Consider the following 22,263-nt stretch of genomic DNA (forward strand, 5'->3'; position numbering starts at 1 on the left):
TTCAAATCACTGGCAAAGCGAGTCTTTTTAATAAAAAATATTAGGACAACTGAATAGCTACTTGGAAAAACAAAAATTAGATGTACTCCTCATACCATACACAAGAATAAACTCCAAAAGCATAAGAAATCTAATTGTAAAAAAATAAAACTATACAAATACTAGTAGAAAATATGTGCATTTCTTTCTAGTCTCAATGTAAGGAAAGACTTTCTAACTATAACTCAAACCTAGAGGCAGATCAATTTGACTATATGAAAATTAAAAACCTGCATAATAAAAAAGCACCATAAGCAAAGTTAAAAGACATATTAGCAAGCTGGAATAAAATATTCGCAATGTATATCACAGACTACGGGCTAATATCCCTAACTTATGAACAACTTTAAAAAATGAAGAGAAAGTAACCAAATATCCCATAGAAAAATGGGCAAAATACATGAATAGACAATTCACAAAAGATATAATCATGGTCCTTAGCCATATTAAAAGATGTTCAATTTTACTCACAACATGATAAATGCAAATCAAAAATTTACTGAGATATTTCTCACACATCAGATTAACAAAAATTCAAAAGCTTGTCAATACACTCTATGGAGTAATAATCACACTCATATATGGTGGAAATGTTAAAAAAAAAAAAAAAAAATTTCAGCCCTGGCTGGTGTGGCTCAGTTGGCTGGGTGTCATCCTATGACCAAAGGGTTGCTAGTTTGATTCCTGGTCAGGGCACATACCTGGGTCAGGGGTGTGCAGGAGGCAGCTAATCAATATTATGCTCTCACATTGATGTTTCTCTCCCTGTCTCTCTCCCTCTCCCCCTCCCTCCCTCTCTCCCACTCTCTCTAAAAATCAATGGAAAAAATATCCTCAGATGAAAATTAATAACAACAACAACAAATTACATATATAAAGATCTGGAAAGATACAAATATTCACAGTGGTTATATTTGGATGATAGAATAAAAGTGATTATACTTTTTTCTTTTGGCTTATCTAGATTTTCTAATGTTATTTCCTGCCATAAGCATATATTCTATGAGTAATATAAAAAACAAACTGATATAATTATGTAAAAATGAAAAAGTTTTAAAGCCAAAATCTTGCAATAACAATCCCTGCTTTCCTTTATCTACTTACAATAACAAACTAATGACTAGCTATATTATCTAAATGTAATTTTTACTGTTACAATAGGAATGGGAGAGTTTAATTTTCTTTTTTTAGATTTAGAGTCTCTGATTCCCAGATAAAATACTGAAAAACCATTTATGAAAAAGAATTATGAAATGCTCAGTTTGCTTTTAAAATTAAGAACAGAGAACATGTCCTGGCTGGTATTGCTCAGTAGTTAGAGTATCAGTCTGAAACCAAAGGGTCAGGAGTTTGATTCCAGGTCAAGGGCACATACCTGGGTTGTGGGTTTGCTCCCTGCCCCTGGTCAGGGCACATGAGGGAGGATACCAGTCAATGTGTCTCTCTCACATCGATGTTTCTCTCCCTCTCCCTCTCTCTCCTTCTCTCTTTCTCCTACTTCCTCACTCCCTTCTACTCTCTCTGAAAAGCAATAGAAAAAATATCCGCAGGTGAGGAGTAACAAGAAAAACAAACAAAAAAGAACAGAGAACATTATTATAAAATATACTAACAATTATACTTTAGTTCTACCATTAGGCCCAATCTGAAAGATAAGAGATGGGAGAAACAAGATTTAATAGGGAAAAAGGGGGAGAGCCTGCTGATAAAAAACACAGAGAAGGACCAAGGCAGGGAAACATAGGCAAAGAAAATAGCTGTTAACACTTCAGGGCCAGGGCTCAGGCGCCCCTGTGGGAATAAGCCGCCCACAGCCACAGCAGGGCCCTGGAATCTTCATTCCAATTGGGTCAGGGACCTGATAAGCAAATCTTTCCCTATTTATAATGCCATTGTACACTGGAAAGTGGCTAAAACAGCATTTAAGTTATATGTATGTTTTAGCATGCACACACCAAATCCTTTTCTATTTAGATGGAGGAAGAAAAGTTAGAAAACAAAGACTATCGGTACCTCACGTAGATAGAAAGCACCAACCCAATGAGAAGGAAAGGAACCAAAGGAGAAGCTGGGAGGAAGGTGACTAAGAACTGACCCTTTTTTGCAATAAAAGGAAAGAACTAGGGGAGCTTAGAAGAGATCAGGAAGGCAGGGGTATGAAACACCAATCTAATAGGTCTTATTTATCTTCAATTGAAAAGGGGGTGGGGGAGAAACCAGAAGATCTCTCATATACACTTCCTCATGCACGTGCAACTAAGAAGTTCTGCTGCCGAGCTCTATGAAGCTCACCAACACTGCTTCGTATGACTTTTCCCACACTGATTAAATGTATTGAGCACCTACTGTGTTTAAGGCATGGTGCCAGATTCTGAAAATAACTGCTGTTGGTATGTCTTTTATTTGGGAAAAAACAAGCTGATTTCAGCTCAATGGAACTTCAATTTGATAAGGTTAAAACCCAAAAACTTAGATTGGTTTAACTGCATATGAACAGGGTCTACATTTCCCAATAAGGGTCTACCTTCCAAAGCTCAATACACACTTGTTTCAGAAAGATATTCCTGTAAAAAAGAAAGGGAGGAAGGGCTACTGGCAAAGAACTACACAGGTTCAGGGTCAAGCCCATCTCTTATTTCCTGAATGATTGGGATTTTTCTACCAACTCTGTTTCAGTCCTTTTAAGAAGGATATTTGCCTAACACAATGTTGTTAGAAGAAATAAATAAGTTAATGTTACTTAATAAGTTAATATATTACAAAGTGCCATAAAGATGCTACCATTTCTTTATTAATGAACATATCTATATCATGCACTTCAGAAAAGTAGTAAATTGCGTATAAGGGCATTCTTACCATGATACTATTTCACCAACTTTATTTCATGTATAAGCTTCTACCATACTTAGAGGATTGTCAAGGCTCAGGTCTTCTTAGCTCCCTAAGATGCTTTTATCTTCCTAATAGGGATAAACTACCAGACTAAAGAAGTAATTAGTATATAATGAGAAAGGTAATTATCACTATAATTACTGAAAATATAGGGACCAAACATATATAAGATGTAGATGCAGCAGATACTATGATGACTATAAACATGCAAGAAAAGAGTGGGTACTGTCTTAAAATTGAGAATTTTGTTTCACTACTACAATGCTCATTTATTCAGTGCTCAAAAAAATGTTAAAAATAAATATGTCTCCCAACAGACTTTTCTATGCAGCAAACATGACAGAATGATGAAATTAACTTAATTCAAACATAATATAGCTTTTATTTTCTAAATAAAATCATATTCTTGTAACCCATATGGGAAAAAAAGTCGTACTCTAAAGGAGCTGTCACATGTATAAAAATCATACCAATGTATTTCCCATGCACTTATTTATTTATTTATTTATTTATTTATGTTGGGGGGGAAATGTGATCAGGTCAAATGTATACCCTCAGAAATCAAAATACTTTTTCTACATCACCAAATAATTAAGACCTATTATCCAAATCACTTAAAAGTAATGCTTCCAAAACTTTAAAATTACTTACAATATCATAAATTTCCCGGTCATCCTCATCAGCTAGGGTCAACAGTGCTACCAATGGATAGCGAGATCTGGGCACTGTCCCAAAGTCTTTAATGTTAGTATCTTTTGGTAACTGGCAATATATTTCTTCTTTGCTGTCCTTTTTAATACTTTTTGAAAATGTAAAGGTAAATTGTCACCATAAGCAAAAATACAATAAAATACCAAAGGGGATCGTAACTTAGCAACACATCATCCATAAAAAGTCTAATGTCTAAAATTCTCATGTCCTGATAGATATAAGATAAAGGATACAAATACTGTTCTCGATGGAGATATTCGCTATACAAAGCATCTTCCAGTGCTTGGGGAGTGCTTATTCGGAAGCAATAAACGTGCTTCTGCAGAGCCTCGTACAATTTTTGAACACTGCACCCCCAGTAGCATGTGAGGAGGCTATCTTCAAGGCAATCTGTTGTCAAAGTTATGCCAGCTGTAAAAAACAAATAAGACAGAGAAGAAAATTACCTGACGTAATTTCTAGTACAATTATACATAGCGAGTAATAAAAGCTTCTTTTTGGATGCTGGCCAGGCTGCTGGCAGTTAAAGGAACTCATTAAAGGGTATGTGCCTATAAACGAAGGAACTGGTCTCTAAAACAGGAGATATAAAAAACTTCAGTGTCTACACAATTTTGAAGCACTACCAGTAAACCTGATTATTTATACATTTATTCTTGGAAGTGATCAATTTAATGTTTTTGGTGACTTCAAGACTTTTCCCACAAAGATTTTACAAACTGCAATACAGTTCACTATTGGTAGCCTACCACTCTAATAGTGTCTACAATCCTAAAAAAGGAAACAGCAGAGCTGTTTCCAAAAGTAGGTCCGCACAACCTTATAACTACAAGCAGCAGAGCTCTCTCTGAAAGTGGATACACACCACCCGCGGCCCCACAAGATGATCACTGGAGTAGGACAAATATTAAAAAGAAATTGAGCTTTACTAATATCAATACACACACTGACAACATTAATGTACATTCTTGTCACAAAGTTAATGTCCCATGTAATATGCAAAATATCCTGAGGAAAGAGTGGGGATTCCAAAACATGGAAGTGTAATAGTGATGTCCTCTTTCATTTGTTTGCTTTCAGCATAATAAAAGATACTATGATTTGAGTAAAGCCGATTAAGGGGGCATATAAATTATAAATGGACAAATTATAATATATAGTTTTATCTACTTACTTATGGATTTACTATATGCCACCTATGCGATTTTCCCCCTCCCTTGTAGCAGTAAGTTCAAAGGCAGCAACATCCAGTGCCTGACATTGTCGGCAGCGCAAGCTGCAACGTCTAGTGCTCAGCGGCAGGGGTGTACTTGCTAAATCAAAAGGAAACGTTTTTGGTCATTGTGAGGCAGGACAGTGAGAAGCTGGGAAAATTCCTTGACAAGTGGAATGAGGGAAACTGAGACAAAATAGTTAAACAAGGCTGAGCAATTAACAGCCCGCTAGTAAATCACAAGATCTTATCTTCCCTGACCAAGGACACCTAGGAGCAGATGGTTTATACCTCTCCTCCCCAACCAGAGAGAGAATAGCTTAAATCATCCAAACTCCAGAATGGATGAAGGAAGGGGAATAAATAACAAAAAAAAACAAACAATTAGAGTCAGACAAATCCAAGATAAAAGTAAAGCAGTGGAACTGACCATAGAATGATCCCCAACTCCCCTACAGGCTCATTTTGATGCATCAGCATATTAAAGGGCACACCTGGAAAGCTGCTGAATATTCTATTGAGACCCTCCCCTGAGACCTCCCCTAAAATTCCCGTTAGAATACAAATAAAAACCCTTAAGACAAAAGACCCAGTCCTCTCGCCTGAGCACTCCCATACCATTTCTTCAGGCATGTCCTTTTACTCTCTTTCCCCTAAGCTCAAAAGGTTTCCAGGAAACTTGCAATCAGGTGAGCAATGGGCAGCAGCAACTAGTCCTGGGCTAGCCCTGTCAACTGTCTCCAAGGGCCTTCTTTTTGCCTCTATGTCTTTCTTTCCTGAGTCCACACAGCCCAGCATGGCTCACTTCTGTTACTATAATTTGTTTCCTGAATCCACCCGGCCCCACATGACTCAATTTTGTCACTGTGACCTCCTTTCCTGTATCCAAACAGCCCAGAGTGGCTCAATTCTGTTACTGTAACTTCCTTTCCTGAGTCTAGGCAGCCCAGTGTAGGCCCACTCCTGTTGTTGTGATCTTGGCTCTTCTATCTCAAGCCTATCCTTTGTTTCACTGCTCCCAACTTTAAGAAAGGTACTCTCAAAATCATCTGGACTCATGTGAACATTTTCCTACACCAAGTCAAGAACCCACACATTCCAGATCATGCCAGGGTAGATCTGCTTCGGTCCCGGTCACTTTCAGTGACAACTGTTCCTGACTGAACAACCTTGGTCTCTGATTCTGGCTTTCCAAACCTACTGGCAAGTCTGTATACTATTCAATATCCTCTCCTCCCCCCATTTTATTTATTTATTGTTGACAGTATTACAGATGTCCCCCATTCCTCCGCCCTCAATATCCTTTTACTGGAGTCGTTTCTGTTGCTTGCTAATAGGAATTCTGATTAATATATTACCTACTTTTAAAGGTGATCATCAGAATGTGTTGGAAGGAGATACACAAATACAACCAGATCATCCACAGGATGCCAAATATTGTACTAAGTACAAAGTGTCAGATTCTGAGTATGTATAGTAGCAGTGACATAGAGCAATTTCTAATCACAGTTAAGCAAAAATTTTAATTGACAGAAACTTTACATACATAATTGATACCAGATTTGATTTCACATTTTCATGATTCTAACTATCAGGTATTAATTCAATTAGCTTTATTTTTCAATTAGTTGTTAAATAGCTGAAGAAAATCACTCCATTAATACAAATTTAAAATATATGTATTAAAAATCATACATAATTTTCTCTGTCACTTTAGAACCACACAAAGTGAGGCAAGAAAAAAAAAGTTGGAAGTAGATGGGAAAGGGGAAAAAATTTAAAGCCTACAAAAAAAGTGTGTGTGTGGGGGGGGGGGGAGAACCCAGAAAAGTATTACTGGCAAAAATGTAAAAAGATGTATAAATAGGCTATTCATTGTAGCACTAGTTATATCAAAATGCTGTACTCCACCTAAATGTTCATCAATAGGAATTAAATTAATAAAATATGGAATACTCTCCAATGAAGTACCAGGAAGCTCTTCAAAAAAATGCCTTAACTGGTTTGGCTCAGTGGATAGAGCGTCAGCCTGCGGACTGAAGGGTCCCAGGTTCGATTCCGGCCAAGGGCATGTACCTTGGTTGCGGGCACATCCCCAGTAGGAGATGTGCAAGAGGCAACTGATCGATGTTTCTCTCCCATCGATGTTTCTAACTCTCTATCCCTCTCCCTTCCTCTCAGTGAAAAATCAATAAAATATATTTAAAAAAAAAAAAAAAAATTGAGGCATACCAAAATATCTGTATATAGTACTACTGTAGAATGAGCTTCAGAATATACCATTAAATGAGAAAAGCAAAGTGTAGAAAATATCACAGGGTGGGGCAAAAGATGGTTTACAGTTGTGAATACGTGAAATAGAGTTTATTCTTGTATTATTATTTATTATTTATTGTATTATTTTCCATATGAACAACTGTAAACCCATTTTTCCCCCACTCTGTATATAGTATGCTACTGTTTATCTCACAGGAGAGGATATCCAAAATATGTGTTTGTTTACACTAAAGAAAGAACAATGGAAAGATAAGCCTTAAAAAACAAACTCCGCTTTACACAACATACATAGTATCAGTCTAACTGCTTTGTAAAAAGAATCAGAGTTCCAGACATTCAGAGCTAAATAAAACTTGTTTATAGACTTTGTATACTTGACTAAAATGGGGCACGTCACAGACTACTGATAATGATATTAATCAGATTTTAATATGTCTCTGATATTAATATCACAAGCAAATGAAAAAGAATTACAGAATCTATAAAACTCTGTCCTCCACAATCTTTCATAAACTTAGGACTGAGGAGAATACATTGATTTACACTAAGCATTCAAACACCCTTAGACAAAACTATTCTCCCTTTAGTTTTTATCACTTCTTCTGCAAAGATCCTTATATTCAATTCCCATTCTTATATTTTTTAGTCTTCTAAAATTCAGTGCGTACACAATAACAACTTAGATCAATAGTATTAACAGTATGGAAAATAGACATAATCCAGAAAATTCAGAATCCAAATGAAGTGAAGCATCCTAGATAGGATTTCTCTCAACCTGCCTACCTGTAACAACTAAATAAAGAGACAGTGTAAAAGATGGTCTTGCAAGAATTTGAAAAAAAAATTGGGGCTATAGTCTAATGAGTTGAGCCATTAATAAAAGGAGAAACAAGGGGGCAGTAAAGCCACACACCTTCCTACAGAAAAGTCTCTGTGAGAGAAGAACTAATATACAAGGAGCCCCTGCCTGAGGATGATGAAACCAAAATATTGGGAATGAAAATTTTGGTCGTAATGAATAGAAGCTCACAAATTCCTCCAAAAATGCTGTGTGTCATTTTGCTTAACGCTTTTGCTTATATTGGCTCTTTCCAGGGTGAATAAGTCAAAATACCAGAAAGCTGTTTACAAAAAGACAGCAGAATCCCTGAATTGAATTAATACAACACAAATAATATGTTCTGAGTACCTACTTTCAATTTCATTAAAACCTCTACATTGAGGACATGGAAACATCATAAATCCAAATACAGTATCATTAGAGAACAACAACAAATCCCCAAAACCCACCTCTGGTAAACAGAACTAAATGACTAAGATTAAAACTAATTCTCCAGCCCTAGCTGGTTTGACTCAGTGGATAGAGCGTCAGCCTGCGGACTGAAGGGTCCCAAGTTTGATTCCAGTCAAGGGCACATGCCTGGGTTGCAGGCTCGATCCCCAGTATGGGGTGTGCAGGAGGCAGCGTATCAGTGATTCTCTCTCATCATTGATGTTTCTATCTCTCTCTCCCTCTACCTTTCTCTCTGAAATCAATAAAAAGATATTAAAAACAAAACTGATTCTCTGGTTAATTTTCAAGTAAATCAGTTCTCTATATGTTCCCTGTCCCTCCCCTATGTGCCAGGCACCTTGGGTATAGTGATTTAATAAACAAATCAAAACAAAAAAACAAGGCCCTGGATTTTTGAACTATTTATATACCAAAAGAAATAACTTTTTAAAACATCACAATTATTGTTCAGAATATTATTTCAATATCTTGGTTAGACATCTTTAATGACACCCATCGTTCCACAGTTTAAGCAAATGAATTTTATTCTGCCAAATAAAGAAGAATTCCCACCAAAATTCTTCTCCTTATTTCCCCATAGAAGATAGATAATGAGTAATATGCATTGGTATTTAAAAATTAAAATACTTCAATAAGCACGCTGTAAGTACACACATTTAAAATGTTCTTCATGTACTTCAGTAACGCTATTGTTGGTTGGCATATAGTGTGTTGGGCATAGCTGAGAGGTCCAGCTTCCAACATTTACAGGGCAGGCGCTATTTAGGACTATTTCTATCTTAATAACGGCAGATTGATCGATTTCCTGACACTTTCTAGTTCACAAGTGTCCTGTGTTTGTTTGCTCACGATGTATCCATTCTTACTTTCTCAGTGTCTCCAGGCTTTGGACCTATGCTGCAGGAGAACCACTTTGTACTAGAATTTTTTACAGGCAGTCCTGCTCAAGAGCCAGATGCGACATTACAGCAGGTCCAAGTGCATGGCCACAAAGGTCAGAGATCACCAAGCCACCCTATTCTGTACATTTTATGCAGGCATGTTTCCTAAATAAGTTAGTCTTGTCTGTCATATCTTGAAATTTGGCTTTCCCAAATGAAAAATGTCAGAATGAACTCCTTATCTACCACTAGTGAAAAAAAAAAAAGGTCCTTAGTTTCCTTCAATTCATAGGGGTTATTATATATATAGAGTGTCCCCAGAAATGTATACACACTTTAACAGCTGATAGCTCAAGTTTGAAAATGAACTATTTTTTAATAAACACTGCCTTCAAAGTGTGTGTATACAATTTTTGGGACATCCTATATACACACACATACACAGTATAGTATTTACAACTAAGGAAGAAGATAAGAAACTGTACTTCTTCATTGTAAATCAAGATTTACTTCAGGTTGATAGTGTAACTAATTTTTGACAAGTGATTCTGAAAGTCAGAGGCAGGAAGATGACTAGACAAGAAAGTTCACAGAAGATAAGGGAGCAGGATGTCAACAAGGAAGGACTGGTCAACTCTGTTAAACTCTACAGAAAGAGCACTAACTGAGACCTGAAAATGTGCCCAGTAAATTTATGACTGCCAGGGGTGAGGGGTAGGGGGCAGAAGTGCTAATTAGTCATCTTGGGGAAAGCCATTTCAATAGAGGGATACAGGTAAAAATCAGACTACACTGCTCCAAGGAGTAAAAGGAAAGCAGGCTAAGAGGAGAAGGCAAATGCAAATCACTTTTAAGAAGCCTGGCTGTGGCCTTGCTGGCGTGGCTCAGTGGTTGAGCACTGACCTATGAACCAGGAGGTCACGGTTCGATTCCCGGTCAGGGCATATGCCCAGGTTGTGGGCTTGATCTCCAGTATGGCACATGCAGGAGGCAGCTGACCAATGATTCTCTCTCATCATTGATGTTTTTCTCTCTCTCTCTCCCTTTCCCTTCTTCTCTGAAATCAATAAAATATATATGTATATATTTTAAAAGCCTGGGTGTGAATGGAAAAAGAGAAATAGGACAGTAGCTAGAATAAGATGAAGAGCTGAGAAAGTTTAGGGTTGTTTTTAAGATACCAGAAATGTGAGCAAGCGTAAAAGGTGATAGGGTCTCAGTCCAGAGAACCTGGTAGAGCCACAGAATTGTACCTAGAACTGCATGCTCTGTGTCTCTGCTTAACGGTCACAAAAGCACTTACAGGTCCAGAAGTTCAAAATTGAATTCATTACCTTTCTTCCCAAACCCGCTTCCTCCTGTATTTCTCATCTCTGTAAAAAGACCCAGCTATGGAGGACCCAAGCAAAGAATTTGAGTCTTCCCTGACTCTTCTGTCTTGTCTGTGCCCAACATCCCCTCTCTTTCACTCCACTGGCTCCTAGATAGGCTCACAGACAATTTGTTTTCCAAGTACAGAAACAAACAACTACCATCTATTATTACCATCTACCAAAATAATTTTAGACCAAAATACCATAATTTCAGACTGACAGACAGCTGTTCTTCAGAAGGTGAGCAAACTTATATTAACTGAACTTACACTATACCATTCTTACCTTTCTCACTGCACTGAAGACTTCTCTTATTAACACTCCGGTGTGGGGTGAATTTCCCACCAAAATATAAGATGGCGCGGGCAATTATTTAGGTTTCCCGCGCAAAATCAGGGATTTTTATGATACCTATTACCCCAATGGGTATGAAACGGTTCGCATACGCAGGTAGGTATCTTTGTGAACGGCAAACAAACAAATATTTGGTAATACGCAGTTACAATCGGCCCGAGTTTACACGTTTCCCGCACTCCACCGCAAATCTATATGAACCGAGTTAAGACGGCTCCCGCGGAGTACGCGCAATTCACGCGAGCCGACTTAACTCGTTTCCCCCACTCCAAGTGTTAACACCTGTGATACTTCATTTTAGTGTAAATAAGCACATGTATTTGGATATCCTCTCCTGTGAGATAAACAGTAGCATACTACATACAAGGTGGGGCAAAAATGGGTTTACAATTGTTCATGTGGAAAATAATACAATTAATAAATAATAATACAAGAAAATTAAAGGGCTAAAACAGGGGCAGAGAAAGAGAGAAGAATCTTTGGAAAATAGCTACCAACTTGAAATCGAGGCTGAAGATGGATTAGCGATCTCTAAGCCAAAAGGATTCTTGACTTGTCTCATTTGCTTTTTGAAAACTCTTGTTTTGAACTGGGTCTCTTCAGAATTTCTCAGAATTACTGGAACATCCCAACCAAACCTGAAGAAAGGTGAAAATAAAACAATACATTATTTTAACAAATGTTGAAACTTTATGTTATATGTAGACTATGTGATGCTTCATTAGTTAATCCTCTTAACATATCAGAAAAAGAGATGTTACTCAATTTACATTATATTTGAGAATTAATCTAGAAATAACAGAGATTAGAGGTCCCCTAGAACTGCAATATATTGTTAAGCTGGTTGAACCGACATACTCTTGAAAACAGAGTTCAATTGTTAATAACAAAGAAGTATACAGATTATAAATTGTACCTAATGTAAGAGCAAAAGCACGATAGAATTACTAAATTTTTAAATGGCATTATAGACAAATACATATATTTTTTAAATATATTTTTATTGATTTCAAAGAGGAAGGGAGAGGGAGAGAGAGATATATAAACATCAATGATGAAAGAGAATCACTGATTGGCTACCTCCTGCACACGACCTACTGGGGATCGAGCCCGCAACTGGGGTATTCGCCCTTGACCGGAAATGAATCTGCAGGCTGACGCTCGATCCACCGGCCAAACTGGCTAGGGTGACAAATACATATTTAATATGCAGACTATTTGATATTATTTATGGGATAAGAGAACTTTTAAACACCAAATATAGCCCTTCATTTTATAGCATATTTTCTCCTTTTAAAGTTCATGTAAAAATGTGATACTGAACAGACTTAGAAGGAAAATGAGAAGGACTAAATTCAATTATTTATAAAATTAGAAAGCAGCTAAGTTTACTCAATTTAAATAAAATAACTAAAAATGAATACACATTAGTTTAACCAAGAGACTTTAGATTAAGCAGGCAGTTAGGTTCATACTTGGATTCATTCTCTTCTCTCCAAACACTTAGTAGTGACAGATAAAAAGAAAAATCAAAAAGACCCTGCTGAAACGAACAAATAAACTGTGTTTAAACAAAGGAACAGAAGAACTCAGCAATGAAAAGGGATAAATTATTGCTACGACCATATGGATAAATCTCAAAAACAACATATTGCACAAAAGAAGCCATGCTATTATTCCATAAAGTGAAATTCTGGAGTCCATAAAAGTAATTGAGTAGAAATAAAAAACAAAACAATGGTTGCTTCTGGGGTGTAGGAGTATGGGCTGACTGGGAAAGCGATAAGGAAACTTTCTCTGGTGATGGTAATATTCTATATCTTGATAGAGGGTTGAGTTGTATAGATGATGTGTTTGATAACACTTAAGATATGCACATTTCATTGTTTATAAATACTACTTCAAAAGTAAAGTACAAGTGGGTGAAGAGTACAAGTTACTCTGAAAGTGATCAACAAATAAGATGGACTGATGGGTGGATGGAAGGATGGATGGATCAGGACAGACATGTAACAAAGACATTATAACAAAAGGTTGATTTGGAACCTAAATGATGGGCATATGCATGTTTACTGTATAATTCTTTCATTGTATGCATGTTTGGAAATTTTAATAATAAAATGTTGGAAAGAAGAGGCATAGTTGGGTTCAAAGACATCTTCATAAATTTGAAAAGGGCAAAAAAATATAAAGTGATGAGTAAGGCTTATGCCATGGTTTGATGGGCTCTGAGTCTGGCAGTAGGCAGTGGAAACTAAGCCTTCACATACAAGTTGTCCACTCAAGACAAGGGCCAGAACCAGGTTCACAACTTGAATCCAGGCGTTGGGTTAAGACAGTGATGACGAGCCTTTAGAGCTCGGCGTGTCAGCATTTTGAAAAACCCTAACTTAACTCTGGTGCTGTGTCACAGAGAAATTTTTTGATATTTGCAACCATAGTAAAACAAAGACTTATATTTTTGTATTTATTTTATATATTTAAATGCCATTTAACAAAGAAAAATCAACCAAAAAAATGAGTTCGCGTGTCACCTCTGACACACGTGCATAGGTTCGCCATCACTGGGTTAAGTCAATATCAATATGGGACAGAACTGTCATTTTAAGACCCGGTCCTTTACTAGGGGAGGGGGCTGTCTATAAATCTGGGTGTAGGTAATTGTAAAATGGTTAAAAGAGGTCCCCAGTTCCATCTCAGGTCAGGGCACATGCCTGTGTGGGCTCAATCCCCAGTAGGGGGTGTGCAGGAGGCAGCCGATTGATGTTACTCTCTCACATCCATGTTTCTCTCTTTTCCCTTCCTCTAAAATCAATAAAAACATTTTTTTTTAAAAAAGCTGAAAAGCAAGCATCGAACAGATCAAATTGTTTCCAATTAAGTTAACTGCATCCCAAAACAAAGCTCAAGAATATTTATATGAATAGAAACATCTACATCAGCCCTGGCCAATGTGGCTCAGTTGGTTGGGTGTTGTCGTGCGCACTGAAAGGTGGTTGGTTCTATTCCTGGTCTGGGCATGTACACAGGTTTCAGGCTCAATCCCCAGTAGGGGGCGTGCAGGAGTCAGCCGATCAATGCTACTCTCTCACATCAATGTTTCTCTCCCTCCCTCTCTCTGTAAAAATCAATAAAAAATCTTTAATTAAAAAAAAAAGGAAACAAACATCCAGCATCAGATAAGGTAAAATGCACAACGTCTAGTGTTCAATTAAAAATTACCAGGCATGCAAAGAAGCAGGAAAATATAACCCACAATGAAGAGAAACTAATCATAGAAATAAATCCCCCAAAATGACACAATACGGATACCAGAATAAGTAGACAAGGACATCAAAATAATTGTTGTAACTATACTTTTTAAAGAAGATAAGTAAAGATTGAGCATTTTATACAGAGATATGGATTATAAGATCCAAATACATTGCTGAAGATGAAAAATATAATGTTTGAGATGAAAAATACACTAAATGGGATTAATAGCAAATTAGATATTACAGAACAAAATATTAGTAAATTTGAAGATCTAGGAACAGAAAGTATATAATATGAAACACAGAGGGAAAAACAACAAAACAAAATATCAGTGAGGTAAGGGACAACTTCAAGCAGTCTCATGTACATGCAGAGGAGGGGCAGAGACCATACAAGAAAACTACAGACTAATATCACTCAGGAACATAGATGCAAAACGTCTTAGCAAATTAAATCCAACAATATATAAAAAGATTAATACGTCATGACCAAGTGAGGTTTATCTCAGGAATGCAAGGTTGGCTTGGCATAACATTAAAAATTTATATGTAATTCACCGTATTAAAAACAGAGTAAAAAAAAACCCAACCACATATGATTATCTCAATACATGAAGAAAAAGCACTAGCTAAAATCCAATGTCCATTCCTGATAAAAACCATCAGCAAATTAGGAATGTAAAGGATCTTAACCTGATAAAAGGCAGCAATAAAAAATGTACAGTTAACCTCATACTTGAAAACCTGCTTTCTTCCTAAATTCAGGAATAAGACATATAATGTGTCCTTAAGCAATCACTCCACCTCTGTGTAACTGTTACCCCATTTGTAAAAGTTTATAACAGGGCTAGGCACAACGTAAGTGCTAACAATGATTATGTTGATGACTGCGTAGACTTGGGAGCTGGCAGAGGGCTAGAGCAGAGGTTCTCAACCTGTGGGTCGCCAACCTGTGGGTCATGCTCCCTTTGGGGGTCGAACGACCCCTTCACAGGGATTGCCTAAGACCATCAGAAAACACATATATAATTACATATTGTTTTTGTGATTAATCACTATGCTTTAATTATGTTCAATTTGTAACAATGAAAATACATCCTGCATATCAGATATTTACATTACGATTCATAACAGTAGCAAAATTATAGTGATGAAGTAGCAACGAAAATAATTTTATGGTTGGGGGTCACCACAACATGAGGAACTGTATTAAAGGGTTGCGGCATTAGGAAGGTTGAGAACTACTGGGCTAGAGAGAAAAAACAAATCCAGAAACTTCTCCTCTTTGCTCCTCAGAGTCAATTACTCCATAGGTTCTGTCTCCACTGCTCACCATTGCCCCAGTGCCTTTTAAAGGTTCAGTCAGGAATGTGGAGTGGTAGGACACAAGACATAACCTTTCTATAACAGCCATAGAATAACACCTCCCCCTGCTTTCCTTCATCTCTTGGATTGGAAAACAAAACAAAACAAAACAAAAAAGCAAATGAAGAAAAAGCACTCTAGCCTGGCCAGTGTGGCTCAGTGGTTGAGTGTCAACCTATAAACCAGGTCATGTTTTGATTCGCTGTCAGGGCATATGCCTGGTTGTGGACTCTATCCCCAGTGTGGGGCATGTAGGAGGCAGCTGATCAATGATTCTCATCACTGATGTTTCTCTCTCTCCCTCTCCCTTCCTCTCTGAAGTAAATAAAAATATATATTTTTAAAAAGATACATACATACATTCCCTGCCCTCTTCCTCATAATTTTAATTTTCCCTACCTTCCTCCACCATTTTTCTTTACCCCCACTGTCTGGCTCCTTATACCCACACTAAAAGCTAGAATCCAGATCTCATAGTATCCATTTCTACCGTAGGTTCAAGAATAGTATTTCAGGTACTTTATCATGTTGTACCTAAAAATTGCAATTAAAGAATCCTTAAAAATGTAGGAGCCAGAAACTCCAAAAGGCAGGGCTTTGAAAAAGTAACAGGAAGCAGCCTGTTGTCAACATGAAATTCCTTTGTAATATGCTTTATATTCTCCATGATGTATCTGGTTTTAAAATAAAAATATTTACTCAAATCTTTACTTAAAATCATTGTTGTAGGAAGATATACCATATCTGGCTTTGTATACACTGCAGAATGAAACAAACAATCAGAGATGTAAAGTGTTGCGTCTCTGAAAGCATGGTTATCCAAGGCTGCTTGGCCCAGGATCACATCAAGAATTGACTTATTATTAAAAGAAATTCAACTCTCTAGATTTTTTATTTCTCTGCCTCATGCATAATCTTGGGTCTACATTTTCTAGTATCCTAAGGTCCTTGATTTAACTCATATACATCTTTTAGAATTGATATTACGAATCTTGCTCAATCTTTAGCCTTTTTATCTTATGTAAACTTTCTTTTACTGTGAGGGATAACATACATTCAGAAAAGTACACAAAACATAGTTCAGTGAATTACAAAGTAATTGTTATTCAGCTTAAAAATCAAAATAATGTACTCAGAAAGTCTCCTTATGTCACCTCCTATGCACTACCCCTTCTCTCTCTACTATATTGACTTGTTACTATAACTTTAGTTTTTTAATTTATATGTAAGTGGAAGTATGCTGTGTATACTTTCATTTTCTACTAGAGGCCTGGTGCACAGATTTGTTCACCGGGCCTCTTGCAATCTGGGACCCCTCGGGGGATGTCGGACGGCCGGTTTCGGCCCAATCCCTGCAGGCCAGGCCGAGGGACCCTACCAGTGCACGAATCCATGCAGCCAGGCCTCTAGTATGCATATAAGATCTTTGATTAATCTCTTCCTGCCTTTCCCCCTTCCCTCTTCCCTGAGAGTCATCAGACTGTTCCATGTTTCCATGCCTGTGAGTTGAGCGTGTGTCCCCTGGTGGTCAATGTGCGTCATAAGCTACCGGTCAAAGGGTCGAACCGTCGCTTAGGCTTTTATATATGTAGATTTTACAACATTTTGCTTGAAGACTCATCCATGTAGTTATATTTAGTGTATTTTTATGGCTGTATAATATTCTTTTGTATAAACATGTCATAATTTGTTTATTCATTCTAATTGTAATGGACATTTATGTTGTCATATTTTGGCCATTATGAATACGTGTACATAAACATTTTCATACAAGGCTCTCCGTGCACATCATGCATTTGCCAGGTATACCCTGGAGATGGAATTTCTCAGCCATAACGTCTGTGCTTCTTCAACTCTAGTGGATAATGCTTACAACTATTCTATGTGATGGTATCAATTTCCACTCCCACCAGCAATGAATATCCTGGCCATCCTGATAGATGTATGCTGGCATTGCAGTATGGTTTTAATTTCTATTTCCCTAATGACTAGTGAGGTTGTGCACTTTTTCTTATGTTTATTACTACTTGAATATCTTCCTTTGTGAAGTTCTTTCCCTGTTTTTCTACTGGTCTGTCTTTATTTTTCTTATTGATAGAAATTCCTTATATATTCTGAACATGAGCCCTTTACATGAGCCCTTTGTTGGATTTATCTTCACCCCTTCTACATCTTGCCTTTTCAAGTTCATAATGGTATCTTTTGATGAACAGTGTCCTAATTTTAACACAAAGTTATTAACCTTTTCCTTTAAGGTTAATAGTTTTGCGCTTTGGTTTTTCATCCCTGCCTTATCTGAATTATGTCCTAACACTGCTATATGTCTCAATTACTATCTCAGATGTTTTTGTATTCCTGTCCTAGGGTTGGAGAAATAAAGGAAAGAGTGGGAATTATTACAAGTTAGAAACTTAGAGAAGGGACCCCCCCCCCCCAAAGCTAGGACCCAGACTGTTTTGGTTAGCAGTTCTGGCCAGCTGGTGCTGATATCGCTGAAGGAATGCCATAAGGCTGGTCCTAGATATGAGAAAAAATGATAAGCTAAAAAAAAAACTGCTGCAACTTGGGGCAATTGTTACTACCAGGGTGAAGGCCAATGTTGCAAATATGTAGACCAGGAAAGGGGAGCAAATTTTTAAGAAAGAGACTGGAAGACTGGAGGAAGAAGAGGAACTGAGGAGGAAGAAGGAAGAAGATATGGAACTAGCACAAGAGAAATGTGGTTTGCAAAGTCCCAGCCCCAGTATCATAAAGCAGAGTAGAGAAGAGCATATTTGCTGAGATACAATAGCCTTTGAGAAAGGTCGACTTACAGGACATCTTTGTGGCAGTACTACAGGACATAGGGTCCTTCCCCAAGGGGACCTGACCTCCCCTTCAATCAGAAGCTCCCAGTCTATGGATTGGTTTAGACCTGGAAACTGGGTGAAAGGTCACACTCTCCATTGTTGTGACCCAAGTCAGATCTCTGGCTCCAGACCTGGAGTTTTTCCTTTTATGTAGTTCATGTAGCATTTAGTAAGCCACCATCTATTTTATTCCCAGGGACATTGTAATCCATTACGCACTGCCAAAGATCCCTGCAGGCCGAAACATTTTCTGCTTTGTCTTCCCTTACCCATTATGGAACATGTCCACCTTGACTTCTGTGGTTATGTGTTGCCACTAGACTTTAAGTCAGGAAGTCTGCCCTAAGGGCAGCATCTCTCACCATCATAAATAGCCTAGAGAAGGCAGGTGCCAGAGATTTCTAAGGATAAATCTCCCCTCAGTAATATATTTCTCAGTGCTTCATGCAAAGCAACTGCCCTAGGCGAGATTATTATAAAACACGGGAAGGCTAGTTTTCTCAGACATGGAGAGCAGGCTGCTTCCACCAACAAAGAAGGCTCAGAGTGACGTGGGGTTTCCAGATGCTCAAGTCTATTTCGATGTTCCCATTCCAAGTTTCAGGGCTCCACTTCTTTCTAATCGGTGTCCTAAATGAGATTTCTACAGGACTGTGCAATGCTATTACCAGCACAATTAAAGCTGTATTCAATTTTTAGTTCAGGGGCTACCTGATAAAGTGCTTTAGAATCAAAGAAATTCTCTCATTCTCTAAGACTTGATCTGAGAGTTAAAAGACCTGAGTTTATCTGTGTGCTTTTCCCCCTGTAAGTGCTCTAGTGATCTCAGAAGTATCCATCCCACCTATCCCTCAGTCCTTAGTCATCATTACTGCCATATTGGTCAAGTGCGTTAGCCACACATGGACCACCGGCTGGCGACTGCTGCCCCAAAGCACTTGCTTCAGAAATCATCCTATATAATAAAGAGCTGATATGCTAATTAGAATGAACTTCCAGAACGACCAGTGGGTGGGAAGCAGAGAGGCGGGTCCACAAGGCAGCCAGGGCTGTGAGGGCCAAGCCCCTTGTACAAATTTCGTGCATCAGGCCTTTAGTTGTTTCATAATCACTCAAAAGTAGTGAGTGATTTTATTAACTGTGATGCCAATGTATGCCATGTATTGGCAAGGAGCTGAAGAAATGACCATACCAATCTCCAACCCCATCTCTGAGGCCCCCTCTCCCCAGGATCCCATTTTTAGTAATAATTTATCGACATTTTTATCAGTCCAGTCAGGAAACCAAAATCACACCAGTAATTTTAACAGAGATAACCTATATATATAAAAGCCTAAGTGACCAGCCGACCGTTTGACCATCTGACCAGTAGCTATGATGCGCACTGACCACCAGGTGGCAGACGCTCAATGCAGGAGCTGCTGAGCTGCAGTGACTTGGCAGCTGTGGTTCTTGGGTGACGCACTGGAACCAGAGAAGAGAGAGCCTGATTCTGGGGTGGGTCACCTGAGAACCACCCTCTCGCAATCCGGGACCCCTTGGGGGATGTCGGAGAGCTGGTTTCAGCCTGATCCCTGTAAGCCAGGTCGAGGGACCCCACAGGTGCATGAATCCATGCACCAGGCCTCTAGTTTAATACAAAAAAATGTTAGCCAGATTTTAAAGAACTGAAAAGGCAAAAGAGGGACACTGAGTATCAAAAAAGTACTAATAATAGGAAGCAACAATCACTCTTAGGATAAGGAACAGAGAAAAAAGAGTTACTAGAGCCTAGAAATTTGGAGGAAGGACCCCCATAGAGCTAGGACTCAGATCTGAGGAAAGGGTATTGATATCTTTGGAGGGTTGCAATGAGGCTGGTTCTAAGAAAGTGGGAAACCTTGAACTGGAAAAACTGGGAATGACTGTTAGTGACAGAGTGAGGCACTATTGCTGTGGTGAGACAAACAAGAAAAAGAATCAAACAGGAAGTGCAAGTCCTCTTGTCCTCTAGCTTTCCACTCTCCCTCCCCTATTGGCAAAGCCTCATGGGCAGCCAGCTAGCAAAGAAGAAATGAGGTTTAGAGGTTCTGCCTCAGATTCACAAAGCAGAGTACAATAATGGTGATATCAAGCCAAGAGACAATTCTATATAATAAAAGGCTAAAATGCAAATTGTCCCCTCAGGAGTTCGACAGCTAGCTATCACTGACCACCAGGGGGCGGCACGGAATGAAGGAAGGCCCCAGCAGCCAGCAGCCATGGGAAGGAAGGCCCCGATCGGCCCTGATCGCCAGCCAGGCCTAGGGACCCTACTGTGCATGAATTTCGTGCACCGGGCCTCTAGTAGCTTAATAACCCATAGTCAAGAAGAAGCAGGGAGTAGCTAGAGTTAGGCTTTCTGATTTTTTGAAACTGTTAAAACTGTGTGTGTTTTTTCTGCACAGTGCATGGCAAATAGCAGAAGTTTAATAAATGTGAGCTACTAGGGTTCACAGAACCCACCGTGTAGTTAAATAGAAACACCATACTTCTAGTTGCATGATTCTTTACTATTGCTATTGAGATTCCAATAATCAGAAGTTCCTGTTCTTTTCCACTCCCACACAGTGCAGCTGGACAAGGAGAACGGTGGAAAGAAGCAATGGGAAGGAAACTCAGAGCTGTACTGAGGTAAAAACCATGAGCAAGAAGTCAGATGACCACTAGGGATTATATTATGAGAGGTTAAAAAAAATGACAAGGGTGAAGAGCATAGTGGATTAATGGATTTACCTTCTGCCTGCGGTACTATTAGAAAGTTGTTTTAATGAAATCTATATGGTTTTCATTGTTTCTACTCAATGCATCTGTGACCTTGGCTTAGGTTAACAAATAAATGCTAGTAAAAAATGTATCTAGATGAACAAAGCTAACCCAGGTGGAGAGAATAGTTGGATTAGCCTCAAGATCAGTGACTGGTTTGACCCAAATCAGGATGAAAATGACTAGCACAAACATAGTCTCTGGCCTTAGCAGTCCCGCACCCAGAATTCCAAAAGTTCTACAATTATCTTAGCTTCTTCCCTTTGAAAAACCATACCTAGAGTATCATTAAGTTTTCAAACCAAATCTTACACTTGGCTGAGTCAGCATTTGAACTAGGTCTAATACCAAAGTCCATCTCTTAACCACTACAAACATTAGGTTCCTGGCTACCCTTCACACACAGAGGCTGCTATCATTACCAATAGGATCTTCACTCATTTTCCTCTTCCCAGTACTACTAAAGACAGATAACTAAAATATCTCATTAGTTGGCCATTGAAAATTAAAATGTAAAGATATAATGCAATTATCAACTAGTCACCTATTTTCTTTAGTGAAGAAAAATTACATTTCTTTAAGAGAATAACACTAACATTGTCGTTATTTTAAAATCCTGTGTTAACACTGCTTCTCTCTCACTGGGCAACAGCTTCCTAATTCCAATGACAAACTTTCTTGAAAAACGATAGCAATAAAATCTGACGGGCCCAGAATAACAAATTGTGTAAAATTGGTCTTAATCTTCCCCCACCACACACAAGGAGTTTTATGCTCTATTGCCTACAATGTGGGGAGCAGTGTGAAAGTGTTAAAACTGCTTAGATCCTAAAGATAGCACACACTGTCAGAAAATGACAAGGGCTCCTGTCCTTTCTTTAAAGTAAGCACATATATTGTGATCAAAGGGTATTTTTTGTTGTTGTTAATCCTCACTCATTTTACACATGTCTCCTCTGCCCTTCTGCCCATGTTGT

General features: G+C 38.2%; 1 protein-coding gene across 4 annotated transcripts in view; it reads right to left on the reverse strand.

Moving 5' to 3' along the window:
• Positions 1 to 22,263, reverse strand: part of CGRRF1 (cell growth regulator with ring finger domain 1) — a 37,923-nt gene that overhangs the window by 14,838 nt on the left and 822 nt on the right. For all 4 annotated transcript variants that reach the window (XR_011471956.1, XR_011471954.1, XM_070419445.1 and 1 more), the window contains exons 2-4: positions 11,533 to 11,672; positions 3,876 to 4,053; positions 3,583 to 3,730 (exon numbers count right to left, since the gene is read on the reverse strand). Coding sequence is in view for 2 of the 4 variants with exons in the window: in XM_070419445.1 (XP_070275546.1) it covers positions 3,583 to 3,730; positions 3,876 to 4,053; positions 11,533 to 11,672 (466 nt within the window). In the remaining 2 variants the exon portion in view is untranslated. The remainder of the gene's footprint in view (positions 1 to 3,582; positions 3,731 to 3,875; positions 4,054 to 11,532; positions 11,673 to 22,263) is intronic.

Source organism: Myotis yumanensis, unplaced genomic scaffold, assembly GCF_028538775.1.
Source record: "Myotis yumanensis isolate MYYU_CA2020_CCGP unplaced genomic scaffold, mMyoYum1.0.hap1 SCAF_1, whole genome shotgun sequence".
Classification (NCBI taxonomy): domain Eukaryota; kingdom Metazoa; phylum Chordata; class Mammalia; order Chiroptera; family Vespertilionidae; genus Myotis; species Myotis yumanensis.